Consider the following 21,238-nt stretch of genomic DNA (forward strand, 5'->3'; position numbering starts at 1 on the left):
GAGCGTCTGGCCCTGCTTGAGGGTGCACTTGTAGCATTTGTCCACCTGGTCAGCAAAGAACATCTCACTGTGGTTTGAGGCCGACTGCCAGCGCTCATACAGGGAGATGTTGGCCGAAGCTGGCTTGATGAGATAGAAGATCTTCTCCCCCTGCCAACAAGAGGCCATTGGTGGAGCCTGTCATATGCTGGGGATGCTGGGGGTGGGCAGTGCCCATCATGTCCTGGGGATGCTGAGAGGGGACGGAGCCCACCATGTCCTGGGGATGGGTCCTAGCTTCAACAGCATCCTGCCCAGGCCCATCATTCCTCCCCTGAAACACTGGGACCACATGTGCTTTGCAATTCAGATGTCTGCGTGTTAGGAAGACTCTAGGCACTGGCGCCTCCGGCGTGTTCAGGGCAACCCCTACCACTCCACACACCATATCTCTGCAGCACTATGGATGCCTATCTGCCAAGGGGAACAACGTTGTGACCTGCTGTCTGACGAGTTACAAGAAAGCTCTGCTCTTGAGAGTGGCTTGGGTCCCAGCTGGAGATGGAAGGACGGCCCTGCTGCCAGCACCAGCACCAGTCCAGCCCTGCACTTGGACTAGGGAGATACAGAGGTCCTCACTCACGAGGCACACAGGCTGAGGGTGGGGATGCACGTGGGGCGGGGGCAGGACTTGCTCAGGGCCTCGAAGGGCTAGGATCAGAAGCTGAGCTGCCTACCCTAGCCTGGGCTCTAGCAGGTCTGGGGAGACCTGGGGCCAGGTGGTGAACCCAAGGCTTAGGTTCTCCTTTTTTGTTTTTTTTTTCACATCTCCCTTTTCCCCTAGCTTCCCTACCTGTCCCCAGCCAGAAGTCCCCTAGCTCTCTCTGCCACTCAGATGCCACTGCAGCCTTGTTCCCCAGGCCCCAGCCCACCCGCTCATCCTCCCAGTGGGGCATGTTCCCTCATCCCTTCTGCCAGGAAGTCTTCCCAGCACAGCTCTCCCTTCCCTGGACATGAGCCCTTGGTCACCACTGCAGTGGGCCTCCTCCAATTGCTTCATGAGCCGCAATCTTTAGAAAAGGCAACATACATGTGCTGCTCTGGTCCTGAGGTGCTCCCCCCAACCCCCATGCCTCCCAAGGGCCCAACATCTGTGTCCCTTCTGTGGAGAAACACCTTGTCCCTCATCCCACCTGATGCTGGCCACTGTTAGGGCCTGTGGGGACTACAAACAGTCCTGCAGGTGGACAGTGGCCTGGGCAAGAGCAGGTCTTGCCCCTGAGGCCCACGTAGGGCCCACATGGGGAGCAGAGGCCAGCGCTCACCTTGAGCACGTGGTACCATGCAGAGGCACCCCCGGAGTCGATGTGAAAGTCAGTGTAGCTGTCCTTCACACAGATCAGGCAGTACTTGGTCACCTTGGGCTTGGCCAACAGTGCGTCATCAGGCCAGTAGTTTTCTACCCAGGACAGTTTCTTTACGATGTCAGGAGGCTCCACAAAGCTGGACATTCTGGGGGCAGGGAGAGGAACAGTCAGCAGTGATGGGAACCATCAGCACATTTGTTTTGCCCGCTGGGCAGGATGGGAAAGGTGCTCTGAGATGTGTGTCCCATGCCTATTTCTCTACCTCGGGCTACATGGCATTGCTCCCATTCTACAGATGAGCAAACTGAGGTTCACAGAGGGCAGAATGACCCCAGCTGCTGGGTGTGGCTGCAGCAGGCATCCAACACTGAGCTCTCACCCAAAGACAGGCATGGAGAAGGCCTGAGAACGATCTACCCCAGAAACAACTTCCTTCCTGGAGAACTGGAAAGAGACTTGTCAGGTGGGCTCATGCTAGTGTCACTGGGCACGATGGGGCCCTGAGAGTAAATATCATTGCTCATGCACAGCCCAGGCGCTTCCTGTCAACACCTAAGGAAAAGCCACTTCTCTCCAGAGCAGACAACAGGGGTGCCTGCAACTCCTTGCCGTGCTGGGCCATGTCAGACCAGATAACTCATCTCCAGGGAAGATGAGAAAAGGCAAAGGCAGCCTTTGATTCTATTAAATGTCACTGTCCTGGATAGAATGCACAATACTGCATCAAAAACATCCAGCTCAGCAGCACCTGTGCAGTGACACGTCAGCCAAGCCAAGAACCGGGTCTCAGTGTTCTTGCTGCCTTGGCCACATCTCTACCTTCAAGGCCATGCCTGCTCAGACAAGACATTCACAAATCATAAGCCAGGACACCCTGACCTCAACAGCCTCAGTCACAGGCTTAAATCTCCAGCATGTTCCAAACTAGTATCCCTCTCCATCCCTCCACCCTGGCCCCACTCACCTGGTGTCAGAGAACTCAAGGTTGGTAAGGTTAAGGACCCGCTTGCGGTTGGTGCTGTAGTAATAGTCCACAAACTCCTTCAGTTTCATCTTGCAGTCCTTCTGCTTGGTGACATCTGTCACATCCACACTCCGCTCTGGGCCTGGGGAGGGTGAGCACACCCAGGGAAGATGGTGCGGCCTTCCGTGAGGTCGGGGGCCAGGATGTGCAGAGGAAATGCTCACTCACCCTCAGAAGACAACTGAGGGAGGGCTGAATGCTGAGGCTCTAGGCTCTAACGTCTGACCCTCCCCCCACCTGCCCTGCCTGCTCCTTCCCTTGGGTGGCCATGAAGACCCCCTGGTACAGTGAGGTGGCACAGTAATGAGCCTCAGCTAAGGTGGCCAGATAAGCAAATAAAAATACAGGACACCAGGTAAAAACTTACACTTCAGATAAACAATGAATATGTTTTTAGTGCAAATATTTCCCAAATAATGCATGGAAATACTTATACTTAAAAATTTTTTTAATCAAAAACATTCTTGCATTTCTAGGACACCAACTCATTATTCTGAAAATTGAAAATAAAAGGAAAAACATCTATCCTACATTTTCTATACTTGATGGGAAAAGTTCAGGATAAAAATTGTTGATGACAGAAATAGATAACCAAGTAACTAATAAGCGAAAGTTCTTTACAGAAGACTCACAATAGATGGAGAGAGAAGGACAGAATTAGCAAACTCTTCCTTTGCAACAGTCCTCACCGGCTGCTCAGACAGTGAGCTGAAAGGCTGATGGAGCATTCTGTGAACAGGTGAGACTGCACTGCCTTGACCACTGAAAAGAAGTGAGTTGCAGCACCCCTACCCCAAGAAGGAGTCCTGCCAGCAACTTGAACACAAATCTAAGCAACCTCTAACCACCTGTTACAGGAGCTATTAGGGACAGAAGAACACGTTAAATGACACCACAGGGAAGCTGTCAGCCAAATCCCTAATGTAAGCTCTTCCCAAATTGCAAATATGAAAGATTCTCCAGAGAGATTGGTTCAAGATAGCGGAGTAGAAGGACATGCGCTTACTCCCTCTTACAAGAGCACCGGGATCACAACTAACTGCTGAATAATCATTGATAGGAAGCCACTGGAACTCACCAAAAAAGATACCCCACATCCAAAGACAAAGGAGAAGCCACAATGAGAGGGTAGGAGGGGTGCTATCACAATAAAATCAAATCCCATAACTGCTGGGTGGGTGACTCACAAACTGGAGAACACTCATACCACAGAAGTCCACGCACTGGAGTGAAGGTTCTGAGCCCCATGTCAGGCTTCTGAACCTGGGGGTCCGGCAATGGGAGGAGGAATTCCTAGAGAATCAGACTTTGAAGACTACCAGGATTTGACTGCAGGACTTCAGCAGGACTGGGGGAAACAGAGACTCCACTCTTGGAGGGTGCACACAAAGTACAGTGTGCATCGGGACCCAGGGGAAGGAGAAGTGACCCCATTCGAGACTGAACCAGACCTACCTGCTAGTGTTGGAGGGTCTCCTGCAGAGGCGGGAGGTGGATGTGACTCACCATGAGGACAAGCACACTGGCAGCAGAAGTTCTGGGAAGGACTTCTTGGCGTGAGCCCTCCCAGAGTCCGCCAATAGCCCCACCAAAGAGCCCAGGTAGGCTCCAGTGTTGGGTCGCCTCAGGTCAAACAACCAACAGGGAGGGAACCCAGACCCATCCATCAGCAGACAAGTGGATTAAAGTTTTACTGAGCTCTGCCCACCAGAGCAACACCCAGCTCTACCCACCACCAGTCCCTTCCATCAAGAAACTTGCACAAGCCTCTTAGATAGACTCATCCACCAGAGGGCAGACAATAGAAGCAACAAGAACTACAATCCTGCATCCTGTGGAACAAAAACCACAGTCACAGAAAGACAGACAAGATGACAAGACAGAGGACAATGTATCAGATGAAGAAACAAGATAAAAACCCAGAAAAACAACTAAATGAAGTGGAGATAGGCAACCTTCCAGAAAAAGAAAAAGAAAACAATAGAAAAGATAAATAAAACTAAAAGCTGGTTCTTTGAAAAGGTAAACATAATTGATAAACCATTAGCCAGACTCATCAAGAAAAAGAGCAAGATGACTCAAATCAATAAAATTAGAAAGGAAAAAGAAGTTACAACAGACACTGCAGAAATACAAAGTATCCTAAGGGACTACTACAAGCAACTCTATGCCAATAAAATGGACAACCTGGAAGAAATGGACAAATTCTTAGAAAGGTAAAACCTTCCAAGACTGAACCAGGAAGAAATAGAAAATATGAATAGACCAATCACAAATAATGAAATTGAAACTGTGATCCAACAAACAAAAGTCCAGGACCAGATGGCTTCACAGGTGAATTCTACCAAAGATTTACAGAACAATTATAGCAGTCCCAGAAGGAGAAGAGAGAGAGAAAGGACCTGAGAAAATGTTGGAAGTGATTATAGTCGAAAACTTCCCTAACATAGGAAATAGCCTATGGAAAGGAAATAGCCATTCAAGTCCAGGAAGCATAGAGAGTCCCGGGCAGGGTAAACCCAAAGAGAAACTCACCGGGACACATAGTAATCATATTGACAAAAATTAAAGAAAAAGAAAAAATTTTGAAAGCAACAAGGGAAAAATGACAAATAACATACAAGGGAACTCCCATAAGTTTCACAGCTGATTTCTCAGCAGAAACTCTACAAGCCAGAAGGGAGTGGCATGATATATTTAAAGTGATGAAAGGGAAGAACTTACAACCAAGATTACTCTACCCAGCAAGTATCTCATTCAGATTTGATGGAGAAATCAAAAGCTTTACAGACAAGCAAAAGCTAAGAGAATTCAGCACCACCAAACCAGCTCTACAACAAATGGTAAAGGAACTTTTCTAAGTGGGAAACACAAAAGAAGAAAAGGACCTACAAAAACAAACCCATAAAAATTAAGAAAATGGTAATAGGAACATACATACCGATAATTACCTTAAACGTGAATGGATTAAATGCTCCAACCAAAAGACAGAGGCACGCTGAATGGATACAAAAACAAGACCCATATATATGCTGTCTACAAGAGACACACTTCAGACCTAGGGATACATACAGACTGAAAGTGAGGGGATGGAAAAAGATATTCCATACAAATGGAAATCAAAAGAAAGCTGGAGTAGCAATACTCCTATCAGATAAAATGGAATTTAAAATAAAGACTATTACAAGAGACAAAGAAGGACACTACATAATGATCAAGGGATCAATCCAAGAAGAAGATATAACAATTATAAATATATATGCACCCAACATAGGAGCACCTCAATACATAAAGCAACTGCTAACAGCTATAAAAGAGGAAATCAACAGCAACACAATAATAGTGGGGAATTTTAACACCTCACTTACACCAATGGACAGATCATCCAAACAGAAAATTAATAAGGAAACACAAGCTTTAAATGACACAATAGACCAGATAGATTTAATTGATATTTATAGGACATCCCATCTGAAAACAGCAGATTACACTTTCTTCTGAAGTGCACTTTCTTCTCAAGTGCATATTCTCCAGGATAGATCACATCTTGTGTCACAAATCAAGCCTCAGTAAATTTAAGAAAATTGAAATCATATCCAGCATCTTTTCTGACCACAGCACTATGAGATTAGAAATCAATTACAGGGGAAAAAAAAGTAAAAAACACAAAAACGAGGAGGCTAAACAATATGTTACTAAATAACCAAGAGATCACTGAAGAAATCAAAGAGGAAATCAGAAAATACCTAGAAATAAATGACAATGAAAACACGATGATCCGAAACCTATGGGATGCAGCAAAAGCAGTTCTAAGAGGGAAGTTTATAGCTATACAGGCCTACCTCAAGAAACAAAGAAAATCTCAAATAAACAATCTAACCTTACACCTAAAGGAACCAGAGAAAGAAGAACAAACAAAACCCAAAGTTAGTAGAAGGAAAGAAATCATAAAGATCACAGCAGAAATAAATGAAATAGAAAAAAGAAAACAATAGAAAAGATAAATAAAACTAAAAGCTGGTTCTTTGAAAAGGTAAACATAATTGATAAACCATTAGCCAGACTCATCAAGAAAAAGAGCAAGATGACTCAAATCAATAAAATTAGAAAGGAAAAAGAAGTTACAACAGACACTGCAGAAATACAAAGTATCCTAAGGGACTACTACAAGCAACTCTATGCCAATAAAATGGACAACCTGGAAGAAATGGACAAATTCTTAGAAAGGTAAAACCTTCCAAGACTGAACCAGGAAGAAATAGAAAATATGAATAGACCAATCACAAATAATGAAATTGAAACTGTGATCCAACAAACAAAAGTCCAGGACCAGATGGCTTCACAGGTGAATTCTACCAAAGATTTACAGAAGAGCTAACACCCATCCTTCTCCAACTCTTCCAAAAAATTGTAGAGGAAGGAACACTCCCAAACTCATTCTATGAGGCCACCATCACCCTGGTACCAAAACCAGACAAAGATACTACAAAAAAAAGAAAATTACAGACCAATATCACTGATGAATATAGATGCAAAAATCCTCAACAAAATACTAGCAAACAGAATCCAACAGCACATTAAAAGGATCATACACCATGATCAAGTGGGGTTTATTCCAGGAATGCAAGGATTCTTCAATATATGCAAATCTATCAATGTGATTCACCATATTAACAAATTGAAGGAGAAAAACCATATGATCATCTCAATAGATGCAGAAAAAGCTTTTGACAAAATTCAACACCCATTTATGATAAAAACTCTCCAGAAAGTGGGCATAGAGGGAACCTACCTCAACATAATAAAGGCCATATATGACAAACCCACAGCAAACATCATTCTCAATGGTGAAAAACTGAAAGCATTTCCTCTAAGATCAGGAACAAGACAAGGATGTCCACTCTCACCACTATTATTCAACATAGTTTTGGAAGTCCTAGCCACAGAAATCAAAGAAAAAGAAATAAAAGGAATACAAATTGGAAAAGAAGAAGTAAAACTGTCACTGATTGCAGATGACATGATACTGTACATAGAGAATCCTAAAGATGCCACCAGAAAACTACTAGAGCTAATCAATGAATTTGGTAAAATAGCAGGATACAAAATTAATGCACAGAAATCGCTTGCATTCCTATACACTAATGATGAAAAATCTGAAAGAGAAATTAAGGAAACACTGCCATTTAGCATTGCAAAAAAAAAGAATAAAATACCTAGGAATAAACCTACCTAAGGAGACAAAAGACCTGTATGCAGAAAACTATAAGACACTGATGAAAGAAATTAAAGATGATAAAAACAGATGGAGAGATATACCATGTTCTTGGATTGGAAGAATCAATATTGTGAAAATGACTATACTACCCAAAGCAATCTACAGCTTCAGTGCAATCCCTATCAAATTACCAATGGCATTTTTTATAGAACTTGAACAAAAAATCTTAAAATTTGTATGGAGACACAAAAGACCCCAAATAGCCAAAGCAGTCTTGAGCGGAAAAAAACGGAGCTGGAGGAATCAGACTCCCTGACTTCAGATTATCTTACAAAGCTACAGCAATCAAGACAATATGGTAGTGGCACAAGAACAGAAATATAGATCAATGGAACAGGATAGAAAGCCCAGAGATAAACCCACGCACCTATGGTCAACTAATCTATGACAAAGGAGGCAAGGATATAAAATGGAGAAAAGACAGTCTCTTCAATAAGTGATGCTGGGAAAACCAGACAGCTACATGTAAAAGAATGAAATTAGAACACTCCCTAACACCATACACAAAAATAAACTCAAAATGGATTAGAGACCGAAATGTAAGACTGGACACTATAAAACCCTTAGAGGAAAACATAGGAAGAACACTCTTTGACAAAAATTACAGCAAGATCATTTTTGACCCACCTCCTAGAGTGATGGAAATAAAAACAAAAATAAACAAATGGGACCTAATGAAACTTAAAAGCTTTTGCAAAGCAGAGGAAACTACAAACAAGACGAAAAGACAACCCTCAAAATGGGAGAAAATATTTGCAAACGAATCAATGGACAAAGGATTAATCTCCAAAATATATAAACAGATCACACAGCTCAATACTAAAAAAACAAACAACCCAATCCAAAAATGGGCAGATGAACTAAGTAGACATTTCTCCAAAGAAGACATACAGATGGCCAAGAAGCACATGAAAAGATGCTCAACATCACTAATCATGAAAGAAATGCAAATCAAAACTACAATGAGGTATCACCTCACACCAGTTAGAATGGGCATCAGCAGAAAATCTACAAACAAAAACTGCTGGAGAGGGTGTGGAGAATAGGGAACCCTCTTGCACTGTTGGTGGGAATGTAAATTGATACAGCCACTATGGAGAACAGTATGGAGGTTCCTTAAGAAACTAAAAATAGAATTACCATATGACGCAGTAATCCCACTACTTGGCATATGCCCAGAGAAAACCATAATTCAAAAAGACAAATGCACCCCAATGTTCATTGCAGCACTATTTACAATAGCCAGGTCATGGAAGCAACCTAAATGCCCATTGACAGATGAATGGATAAGGAAGATGTGGTACATAATACACAATGGAATATTACTCAGCCATAAAAAGGAACAAAATTGGGTCATTTGTAGAGACGTGGATGGATCTAGAGACTGTCATATAGAGTGAAGTAAGTCAGAAAGAGAAAAACAAATATTGTATATTAACGCATATATGTGGAACCTAGAAAAATGGTATAGATGAACTGGTTTGCAGGGCAGAAATGGAGACAAAGATGTAGAGAACAAAACATATGGACACCAAGGGGGGAAAGTTGCAGAGTGGGGGCGGGGGGTGTGGTGGTATGAATTGGGAGATTGGGATTGACATATATACACTAATATGCATTAAATGGATAACTAGTAAGAACCTGCTGTATAAAAAAATAAATAAAATAAAATTCAAACAATAAAAAAAAACAAGATTCTCCAGGACTAACAACCCCATTTCTCCAACAAACCAAGGGAATGGAAAGGGGATGGGGGCTGTTACAGAAGAGACTGAAGGGACATCAAACCCAAATGTAGTGTGTGGTCTTGTTTAGATTCAGAGTCAAACATCCAAATATAAAAAGGTGTTTTTGAGGCAACTGGGGAGAATTTAGGTGGTCTTAGGTGATTTTAAGGAATTACTGTTAGTGTCGTAAAGTGCAAGATGGAACTGTGATTATATATTTTTTTAAACTGTCTGTTAGCGCTGTGTACTGGAGTTTTCATGGGCGAAATGATGTATGTACCAGAGACTTGCCTTCAAATACTTGGGGGAGGAGGGAGTTGGGGAGACAGGAAAACAGCCAAAAGCTCATGGGTTTTGTGACCAGTACTGGGTACATGAGGGTTCACTGCTTATTTCTCTCATTTTGTGTGTGTGTGAAAAGTTGCATAATAAAAAAATTAAGAGGTGAAAGAAAGACATTTACAACAGAAACCTCTGGATTGTCTCCTCCCCTATTCAGTAAGCTGCTTCCCACTCCTGTAAGCACAACTGGTTGGGGGGTTGGGGGAGGCAGGGACTGCGGCAGACCTGGCCCTGCCCTTTGCAGCTGGCTGAGCCTGGGGCATGGATGACAGAGTTGTGAGCAGGACAACACTAGCTCCTATGCAGAAACAGCTTAGAAAAATGCCTGGCACCTGGTAGACACTCACTAGTTATTATCTGTTATTACAGGTGCTACGACATGGCAGAAACAGTCCTGGACTGTGGTCATTCCCAGACTGAAAACATGAGTCCCTTCTTCCTCCCTGCCACAAGCTGGCCAGCCTTGGGGCCTCCCCTGGTGGGCTTCGGCTCCATAGAAGGGGTGTTTCCCACCCCGCCCCCTGTTCTCTGGAATGCCACTGGCTTCCTGTGTGGCTTGTACAGATGATCTCATTTAATCCTCACACCCATCTGCCTCCTGCCCACCATTCATGAGCCTTACAGATGCAGAGGGTCAAGAGCTCAGTGATGGAACAATTTGTCTGAGGGTTTCAGCACCTGTGCCCTCTCCTGCCCAGTGTGCGGCCAGAGCTGGCCTGGGCATTTGCCTTTTCAGGGTCTTTCCTCTCCCCTCTCCTCACTAGCCACCCAGGCATCCCTGTGAACACCCCAATCCCCAGCAACCATGAGGCCACCGGCCCTGCCAAGGTCACTGCAAGCATGTGCTAGCCTCTCTGTGCCAGATGATGTCCCAGCACATACAAGCACTTCATCCACCCAGAGGTGTCCTGACCGAGGGTGTCCACAGCACTGGGAGCTACCAGGGAACACAAGACAGGGTGCCAATAGCACCAGCTAGAACCCAAAGGGATCCAGAAGAGGAGGTAGTCCTGGGGCCATGGGACGGCGTGTCCAGGGCAGACAAGGGAGGTCAGCCCCCAGGTTGGCCCCAGCAGAGGCTGAGGAGGACATGGCACGAACATCAGGAACTGTGGACAACACAGCTGGAGCCCTCCCAGGCATGACTATCATTAGCGCCCAACAGTACTGTAGCTGGCAGAATCCAGGGGTCCCCACGAAGCCCCGATTTTGCGGGCAGAGTAACTGAGAAGGGAAGGGGCCTGGGTCCCGCATCATTTGCTGGGGCATGGGGTCTCATTCTAAGAAAAGCACCCAGAATGGAACAAGGAGATCCTGAGTCACACTGGCTCACATGGCTCTGGGACAGAGTCAGGGCCTAGGCAGCATATACAGGGACTCCTGGCTCAGGGAGCCCACAACTCACTTGCAGGAGAGGGCACTTACCCACGTAGTTCTCGACATCGCTGACATAGAAGGTGGGGGCTGGGACCGCCAGGCCCAGCCCATCTTTCTTGGGGACAAGGATGGGTTCGGTGAAGCCATGCTCTTCCATGTAGCCCAGTGTGAGCTGGTTGCCCGTCACGCGGGCCACCACGTCTTCCGCGCTGCAGGGAAATACAAGTCAGGGGTCACATCAAGCCCAGGTCCCAGCCTCCATGATAGGCCTGGACAGGGCCTCAGGGCTGCAAACATGGAGCCTGAGCTCCAGGCACACACCGCTCATGCCCCAGAAGAAGGACCTGCCACGGTGCCACACTCAGTGGTCACAGGGCAGCCACAAGGTAGACATGACAGGGTCCCACACACTCATCACAGACAGGAACCTTGAGGTCCAGGAGGTCTGGGCACCTGTCCAGGGCCGTGGTGAGAAGAGAATGGGGACACACCACACCCATCCCTCTTACTATGGCAGAGGGAGCCTCGAGAGATGTGAGCGAGATCCTTCCCCCACCTCCCTTGCTCTCCACACACCCTCCACTCAATAATATTCCTCTCAAGTGCTCAGAGATCAGACCCCTGCATGGGGGTAGTTCTAAGGACACAGAAGATGGAGATAAACCCCTTTTCAGAGAGAACCTAACCCCTGGACAAGCCAAACACAGGACCCAGGGCTGGGCTGGGATTCTGTGGTCAGCAGCTCTCCTGCCTCCCTGTGTGTCAGATGCTGCCCTGGGCACCAGAGACCTGTGGGGCCCAGCTGGAAAGACCCCTGTGTGGTGACGCTGGAGAGGGGCTTTCATCAGATGAGCATGCAAGGCCATTAACCCACAGCTGAGAGCAGTGCTGTGGTGGAGACAGCAGGAAGCAGTGTCAGACTGGGCCTGTCGAAGCATGGGAGAGCAGGAGTGAGAGGGGCAGGGCTCCGAGTAGAAGGAATGTACCAGCAAAGGCCTTGGAGGGAGGAGGATGTGGCAAGTGTGAGGAATAAGAAGGACCTGGGCAGCTGGGGGTGGGGAGGCGGGGGGCAAGCACCCAAGTCGGTGAGGTGGTGGGCCAGGCCACCTCATACCAAGAGCACTGAGGAGCCACTGGACAACTTGAGAAGGGCAGTGACGGTCAGAGATTCATCTGGCTGCTGTGCGGGTGTACAGTGGACAGCAGCAGGACCAGGGTGGGGCAGGGCAACCATGGAGGAGGAGGCTCAGCATGCGGTGCCTGGACCAGAAGGTGACAGTGAGAGGGAGGTGGTGGACTCAGGAGATCAGATCGGGGTGGGAGAACAGGGGGAGGCAAAGGTGAATGGCCAAGGGACTGGCCTGAGTGACCAAGGGACCGGGGCCACTGACTGAGGCCTGGAGGTGGGGCAGGAATGGGGGTGGGGGCAGATCCAGAGCTGAGTAGGAACACACTTGTTGGGATTGGCCAGTGGATGCACCAGTTGGACAGACAGGTCAGGAGCTCAGAAGGACTAGTGGCTGGAGAAAGAAGTTGAGGAGCCGCTGGCCAAGGGACAATCTATGAGGCCAGGGAAACAGATGGTGGGGATAGAGCAGAGTTCCCAGAATCCCTCAGGGAGAGTCGTCAGCATGGAAGGAGGCCGGGCAGGGAACAGGGCAGACTGGCTGCCATGGGAATGATGCCCTCTGAAGATCACGCCTCACAGAAGGAGGTGAACCCCCAGGAGGGACAGCCAGCAGCCTCATCTGCCCAGAAGAGTAGATCCCAAGAACTGAGGATAATAGGATAATTGAAAAGGCCATTTTAAGACAAGTATATTAAACACATCCAAAGGGATAATGAGAGGATAAGGCAAAGAACAGAGAAGGAAGCAAAGAACAGGCAACACTAAAAAGGAATAGAAATTGTAGAAAAGAAAAATATGATGATTTGAAATTTTTAAAAACTCAGTAGATACATTAAAGGGTAGCTGGCTGAAAAAAAAAAGTGAATTTGATGAAAAGATCTGAAAAATAAGACAGAATGGGGAAGAAGTGCTATTAAAAGAGAAAACAGGACATTTTTCAGAATTGAGATAAAATATGACACCTCAAATTAAAGGCACTTACTGAGTCCTGAACAGGATAAATAAAAACAAATGCACATTAGAGGCACTGCAGTATACCTATAGTATATTAAAAATGAGAAAACAATCTCAAAAGCTTTCAGAGAAAAAAACAGATTATTTACCAAAAATGAAAATGAAACAAAACAAAACTCCAGCGGCTAGACTGATATCAGTAACAATAAATGTCAAAAGACAACAAAATAGTATCTCTAAAAAGTTCAAGGAAAATAACTTTTACTCTAGAATTTTAGATCCATTTTACAAAATTAGAATCATGCAAGAATAAAGACAAAATAAAAATATTTTCAGACACAGAGAATATTTTTATAGGCCTTTTCTGAAAGAACTACTAACAGATAAAATTCAACAAGGAGGAAACAAAATCTAGAAGGAAGGAGGGGGATTCAAGAAATAATGGAAAACTGATCTACAGATTCCACACAATCCCTGTCAAGATACCAGCTGACTACTTTGCAGAAACTGACGTGCTGAACTTGGAATACTGAATGAAATACAAGGCACCCAGATAACCAAAATAGTCTTTAAAAAGAAGAAAGTTGGAGGGCACTTCCCAATTTCAAACTTCACTACAAAGCTACAGTAATCAAGATTGTGTGGTACCGGCATAATATGAGACATATGGATCAAAGGAACAGAATTGAGGGTCCAGAAATAAACCCAAACATCTATGGTCAATTGTTTTTCATCAAGGATACCAAGATAATTCAATGGCAAAAGAATAGGCATTTCAATAAATGGTGCATGGGAGAACTGGATATCCACATGCAAAGGAATGAAGTTGGACCTTTACCTCACACCATATACAAAAATTAACTCAAAATGAGTTAAAGACATAAATATAAGAGCTAAAACTATAAAACTTTTAGAAGAAAACAGGCATAAATCTTCATGACCTTGAATTTGGCAATGGTTTCTTTTTGTTTTTGTCTAAAACAAAAGCACAAGCAACAAGAGAAAAAATAAATAAATTAGACTTAATCAAAATTAAACACTTTTATGCTTCAAAAGACACCAAGAAAGTGAAAAGACAACCCACAAAAGTGGCGAAAGTATTTGCACATCATATATCTGGTAAGGGACTTGTATCTAAAATACATAAAGAACTCTTACAATTCAATAATAAAAAGACCAAAAAAAAAAAAAACTTTTAATGGGCAAACGACAAATGGCCAACAAGAACATGAAAAGATGCTCAACGTCACTAGTCATCAGGGAAATGCAAATTAAAACCACAGTGAGAGACCACTTCACAACTACAAGGATAGGTAGAATCAAGAAGTCAGATAAGAGACTTCCCTGGTGGTCCACTGGTAAAGAATCTGCCTTCCAACTCAGGGGAAGCAGGGTTTGATCCCTGGTCAGAGAACTAAGATCCCACATGCTGTGGGGCAACTAAGCTGGCTCACCACAACTACTGAGCTCGCACGCCTCAACTAGAGAAAAGCCCGCTAGAGAGAAGCCCACACGCCACAACTAGAGAGAAGCCTGTGCTTCTCAACGAAAGATCCTACACGCCTCAACAAAGTTCCTGCATGCCTCAACAAAGATCCCGCGTGCCGCAACTAAGACCCAACGCAGCCACAAAAAAAAAAGTCAGATAATAACAAGTTCTGGTGAATTGAAACCCTCAGACGCTGCTGGTGGGAATGGAAAGTGATACAACCATTTTAGAAAACAGTCTGGCAGTTCCTCAAACAATTAAATATTGAGTTACTCCTAAAAAAAACGAAAATATATGTCCAAACAAAATATTTTACAAGAACATTTACAGTAGAATTCTTCACAGTAGCCCAAAATCAGAAATAACCCAAATGTCCATCAGCTGATGAATGGATAAACAAAATGTGATCTATCCATACAACAGAATATTATTCGGCCATAAAAAAGGAATGAAGCACTGACACTTGCTACACCCTGGATGAACCTTGAAGACATTATGCTAGGTGAAATAAGCCAGTCACAAAGGCCACATATTATATGATTTCATTTTGATGAAATGTTCAGAATAGGCAAATCTACAGTGACAGAAAGCAGACTGGTGATAGGACTTTGGGCAGAAGTGGGGAGGAATGAGGATGATAAAGCTACATGTTTCTTTTTGAGGTGATGGAAACATTCTAAAACTGACTGGTGGTGGTGCAGAGCTGTGAATACACTGAACTGTACCCTTTAAATGGATGGATTGTATGGTATATGAATTATATCTCAATAAAGGTGGAAAAAAAGAAAATAAAAAAGAAGCCAGAGAGGAAAAATACCTTATCCACTGAGCAGCAAGGCTAAGAGGTACACTGAATTTCTCACCAGAAACCATGCACTCAAGTCGAGCATGGGATGAGACATTTAAAGTGTTAAAAGAAAAAACCCACCAACTTAGAATTCTGTGTCCATCAAATTATCCTTCAAAAGTGAAGAAGAAGTAAAGACTTTGTAAAGACTTTGTCAGACAAACAGAAACTGTCTTCCAGCTGTGAAGGGACAAGGTGTTTCAGAGCAGCTGCCTGTACAACCTCACGTCCATGCAGTCACGGTGACCCCCTCTCCAGAAACCATTTCCTGTGGCCCTGATCCTGCTCTCTGCCCTCAGTCCTCATATAGGACAAGGCTGCGCAGGGGGAGGGTGTGCTCTAAGAAGACCTAGGGACACCCCACCAGGCCATGGACACAGAGGAAAGCCCACAGCCATCTGACACCAGGACCTGCCACCTCCAGAGGATGGTCTCAGGCTGGACACCAGCCCCCACTCCTGGTCCATAAAATGGGGACGGTAGCCTCTCTCTCAGGAAGGTTCCATGGGAAGGCCCATACCAGGTGGAGGAGATAGGTCCCTTCCCTCCTGGGCTGTGAAGAGGGTCCCCATAACCTGTCCTCGGAGGTGCTGAGAAGGGAGAGATCAGCCCCCATGCCGGGAGCACCTGGAGTTTCAGGGACTGTGCTGCTCCCCCAGAGGGAAACCCATGGCCCTGGAGCCCTAGTGGTGGGGTACGTATCCAGACCTCGGGGGGAGCAGGCAGGCTGGAGAGGAAAAGGCTGCCACCTGCTCACCTGGGAAAGGTCCGACTCCGCAACTCCTTGATGAAGAGCTGGCTGCCATTCTGCACGGGCTTCACTTCGGGAGTCTGCCCCGGGCCATGTTTGTGCCAGGTTCGCTTCTTTTTCACTGTGGGGGAACAAGAGGCGGGTCATCACCCACAGCCCCCTCCCCTTGCCTCCAGGGACCCAGCCGGGAGGGCAGCCACCGTGAATGCCGCAAGACTCAGACCCCTCAGAGGCAAAGAACTTGGGGTTCCCTGGCCCTGGCCCACCCAGCCTCCCCTGCCTCTCAGGACCCCAAGTTGTCACATGGTCAGGAGCCCCCACCCTCCACATCCTTGAGTCACAGCCCCCACCTCACCTCTCGACCTGCCAGCTCAGACAATGGCACCCGAAAGCTGGGGCCTTCCTGGGACCCCATGTCACTCAGCACTCAGTCTGCTGAGAACTCGTCAGAGGCACCGCCTGAGAAGGTCCCACTAAGGCTCACTATTCAGGACCCCTTCCGCCTGGCCTCCCCTCAGATTTGCCCTCAAACAGCACCAACCCTGTCCTTCCCTGCTGGGACCTTTGCTGCCATGACAGACCACAACTCACAGGCAGGGCAGGCCAGCACCACCTGCTGTGCCCTCTGCCCTCCCCACCCCCTGCCCACTCCCTCAGGCTGTCCTATTGTCACACATGCTCCAAGGGTACTGGACACACCCACCTTGGACTTTTTACAAGTGAGCATGCACACCTGTCCCTACTGGGCTGTGACACACGTGTACACACACATACACATGCATGCGCACCCACACGCAAGCACACATGCCCCTACTGGACTGGGACAGGCACGTGCACACTAGCACACACATACACACACACATGCAAGCACAAACGCGCACAGGCATACACACTAACGTTTGCCCCTACTGGACTTCGAGCCCCCAGAGGGAAGGAAGCTATTTCCCTGATACCCTTGCCCCCATTCAGGGCAGTCACAGATAACTCAGTGAGTGAAGATGGGTCAGGCATGGAGACCATCCCTGGGGGCTGCCTGGAAGGGTTTGAAACAGGTTGAGATGAGGCTGGAGGTGAGGGAGAGCTGGTGGGGCCCTCAGGGTGCCTGTCCTTCACAGATGGGGACAGGGTGGGGGCTGCAGTCCTCCTGCATCCCGGTGGTTGTGGGGATGAAGGGAGCTGACAACTGCCCCTGAGTAGGACCTGCCGAAAGCAAGAAGGGGAAGGTGCTAGGTGGATGGTGGCTGAGCTGACCTCTGTTCCAAACTGCCACCCCTTCCCCGTCTCATCAAGTCATAGCTCCTTGAGACTGTCTCCTACAACAGGTGATATTTACATCATGCTTGGTCTCCAAGACCAAGGTGTGAGTGGATACTATGGAAATCTGTCAAGATCCTACGAAGGGAGGTCTGGAGCTGGAACTTCTGGTGGCAGCACCAGGCACAGACAGGAGATCCAAAGGGATCCAACTATCTTGTAGTCATGTGACCCTAGGCAAGTTACTAGGTATCTCTGTGCTTCATCATTAATGCTAATCCTGGCTTCCCAGGCTCCTCGTGAGCGTGGAGTGCCCTGTGTCAGAAAGCCATGTGGGGAAACCAAGTCTTGGAGGGGGCATGCAGCCCAGCGATGGCAGACATGCAGGGGAGCAGTGGGTAGCAGGAGAAAGAAGCAGCATCTCCATTGCCTGCCAGGAGCTGGGCCTGAGAAGTGCATGCTGACCAGGGGCCAGTGGCAGTCCTGGGCCACCTGGGCTTCCCAGGCCCTCACTCGGGACTGGGCAGCTCCAAGAACCTTGTGGAGAGGCTGGAATACGCCTGATACTGTGGCTGGAGCAGGTATGCTGGGACAACAGCCAAAGATGAAGCTGTGAGGCAGGGTCTGAGCTCCATGGGGCTACCCTTGAACCCCTCTGCAGCCCTGGCTGGTGGGCTCCCTCCCTCCCCAGGTCCCATGACCCTCCTAAGCCCAGAGGCTGAGCCTTCTCCTGCCTATGGTGGCCCAAGGCACCCTCTGACAAGGTGCCCAGGAAACAGCAGGAAGCTGGTGGGTCTCAGTGGGCCCCCCGGGTTATGGGGGCAAGAGGTGTCCCTAAGGCATTCAGCTCCAGAGCCCAGCCCACCGTCCTAAGCATGGTTCACCCCACCAGGAAGATGTGACAACTACACCCGCCTCAGGGAAGAGGAAAGTAAGAAATTAGTAAGTAACCTCTTAAGCAGTCATAGAGCTAACAAGAGGCAACACCAGGATTCAGAACCACTTTAAGGGCCATGTCACCCGCTTCCCGTGAGCCTTCGTGTCAGTAAGGATACCTTGCTGAGTTCCCACAGGGACTCCTGGGTCCCACTCTAAATCTGTGAATTGCGTAAACCTGTGGGCCTGAGGGTCACAGACCAAAATCAGTCCAAGTGACAGGTGGCAACAGCGTGGGGAGAGAACCCTGAGATCTGGTAAGACACGCAAAGCTAGAGGGATGTAGCCTCAGGCCCAAGCTCACCCTGGGAACCCCGCCTCCATCCCATCATGGTGCTCCATTCCCCCAACTCTATCCTGTTCTGGTCCTCCCCCTGCCATTCCCACCTCACTGTGCCCATCACAAATCTCACCCAGGCCAGGGCAAGGAAAGGAGGCAGGCTCATGGGCTTAGGTGGCCCCCAGGGGGCACAGGGTCATCGAGGGGCCTTACTGTGGAAGGTGTGACTGGAATCCAAGCAGAAAAAACCAACCAGTGTGTCACAGACAGGCTCTGGTCAGGGCACACACGTGTAAAATAAAGGGTGATGGGCAATCTAGGAGTGCACACTGGCAGAAGATGCTAAAACCAGTGCCTTTGTCCCCGATGGACACACGGGCCTCAATAACAACAAGAAGTGTGGTTCACAGAATTTACAAATCACATATGCATGCACACACGCATGCACACATGCAAAACACACATACACACACACAGCCAAGAAGGGGCTGCCAGTCCCACACTGTCTGCTGATCTAGAACAGCGCTCACAGAGGTGGCCCTGCCCCCCACCCTCCCTGAGCACCTCCCAGGGTAGCGCCTACCCAGGCACTCAGCTCTATATGGCAGGAGGGTGTCTCCCGGCCCCAGCCCTGATCAGCCCCCCACCCCACACCCAGGGCCACGAGATGCAGGACCTGGGTCCACACCCTGTTTGTTTCTCCTAGGCCCTGAGCTTTCCTGGAGGTTCATGAGGTTCCAGAAATTCAGGTTAAGCCACGGGGTGACAGTCATCCTCCTGTATCTGCTGCAAAGCAGTTACCAGAAGGATCGGGTCATTTAGGGGAGTTGTATCGTGAGCATCAGTGCTGCCAACTTCTAGGGGTATGAGGGTAAGTTAGGAACTTGAGAATCTTCATGCCTAGGAAGTCCAGAAGCCACCAGGCCTTTTTTTCTTCATCTTCTCATGCATTTACCTCATGCCCACATGTGCTGGAGGGTAGGGCACAAGAGCCGAAATGAATACAGCTCCCATGGTCACTTAGTGATGATGGGGCACAGGCCAGGCACAAAGAGAGGCCCAAGAAAAGTCAAGGAGAGATGAGACCCCACTTCACCCAGCTTCCCAAGGGGCTGGGCTGGGCTCCCTTGGCTGGCCTCGACTCACAGAACAGGGGTGCTGGAGGTGGGCTTCCACCCTGTGCTGGTGTCCTCCTCTATGCCCATTGGATCCACAGGACTCACTCCACAAGGGCTACAGGTGTCCAGCCCCAGAAGATCATGGCACTTCCCCCACATAGACCTGGCCTTAGAACTTGCCTCCCAGCCATGATGTGGGCCACCCTGGATGAGCCTGTGCCTTGGGGAGCCCCCACTAGGCCTCCCACACCCCCAAAGGGCCAGATGGAAGGGGAGGAGGATAAAGTCCTTGTGATGCACAAATAGCAGTTTGAGAAAGGGAATTCTTTTGCATTTCAAAAATACAAAATTCTTTGGCTGTATACTTCAATTAAAAAAAAAAAACTATTATTTTTCCTCCCTGTACTCTTACTTATTAATAATGTAGAAATGACAGGAAATAAAATGTTTTTCATGCTGGAAAAAAAAAAGAGAGAGAGAGAAAGGTGATCACCTAAGATTCCATGCAGGGGGTGCTAGAGAAGGGAAGGAGAGCAAATCCCCAACAATGCGCATTCCTGGACCCCTGCAGAGAGATGGCCAGCTGGGCAGAGCTGGGATGGATGGCCCCTTGGACATCTCCCAGCCTATGTACCCATCTCAGGTTGCCTGGTCACTGCAAATGCTGGACTTTGCAACCCCTGCCCAGGCCTTTGAAGGCTGGTGGGCTCTTTGCAAAGGCCGTGAGGGGCCCCAGCTGCATGTGCAGGCAGGAGAGGATCAGGAGGGGCCACAGTGGGCCCAGCAAGGCCATGAGGGGCAATAAATGAGGCAGGAGGTGGTTCCTAGATACCAGAGTCCCCTGGCTGCAACTACACAGGGCGGTTCACGCCAGCAAGGTGGGGTCCAGTTGGAGTTGGGGTCAAGGCCAAGCAGAGACCCTGCCCCCACAGTCAGATCCAAGGAGCAGCAGCATGGTGCTATACTTACGGGTGGACTTCCCATGGGTTTTCTCACAGTTTGGGCAGTGGTATATGTCGATGTCTGGGGCCTCCTCCTCTTCCACTCCAACACAGCTGAAACGAAGGAGAAACAGACATCATTAACCAGCAGTCAGCTGACTCCTCAAGAGCTTCCCCTGCAAAGATCTGCAGCACCTCCCACTCACTTTTCAAGAGGAAGGGCAGGGTAGCATGAGGGCAGCTGGGGCAGAGTGTGTGTGGGGACAGTGGCCCACGTGGATGGGATGGGAGACTCGAAGTGGAGAGGGAGGGTCAAGGAAGACCTCACCATATGTGACTGGGAAAGGCAGAGGGAACCAGCCATCCTTTGGGCCTGCCTCCATGAGGGCCATTACTGCCCTGTCACCACAGAGCCCAGGGAGGTTGAGGCGGGGGGGGGGGGGGG

The 21,238-nt window shown here is 47.8% G+C and overlaps 1 protein-coding gene across 1 annotated transcript in view; it reads right to left on the bottom strand.

Moving 5' to 3' along the window:
- Positions 1-21,238, bottom strand: part of PHF2 (PHD finger protein 2) — a 92,897-nt gene that overhangs the window by 19,625 nt on the left and 52,034 nt on the right. The window contains exons 2-7 of the mRNA XM_007468158.1: positions 20,822-20,907; positions 16,271-16,385; positions 11,143-11,303; positions 2,311-2,452; positions 1,305-1,491; positions 6-150 (exon numbers count right to left, since the gene is read on the bottom strand). Of these exons, the coding sequence (XP_007468220.1) occupies positions 6-150; positions 1,305-1,491; positions 2,311-2,452; positions 11,143-11,303; positions 16,271-16,385; positions 20,822-20,907 (836 nt within the window). The remainder of the gene's footprint in view (positions 1-5; positions 151-1,304; positions 1,492-2,310; positions 2,453-11,142; positions 11,304-16,270; positions 16,386-20,821; positions 20,908-21,238) is intronic.

The sequence above is a fragment of the Lipotes vexillifer genome, unplaced genomic scaffold (assembly GCF_000442215.2).
Source record: "Lipotes vexillifer unplaced genomic scaffold, Lipotes_vexillifer_v1.1 scaffold466, whole genome shotgun sequence".
Lineage (NCBI taxonomy): Eukaryota > Metazoa > Chordata > Mammalia > Artiodactyla > Lipotidae > Lipotes > Lipotes vexillifer.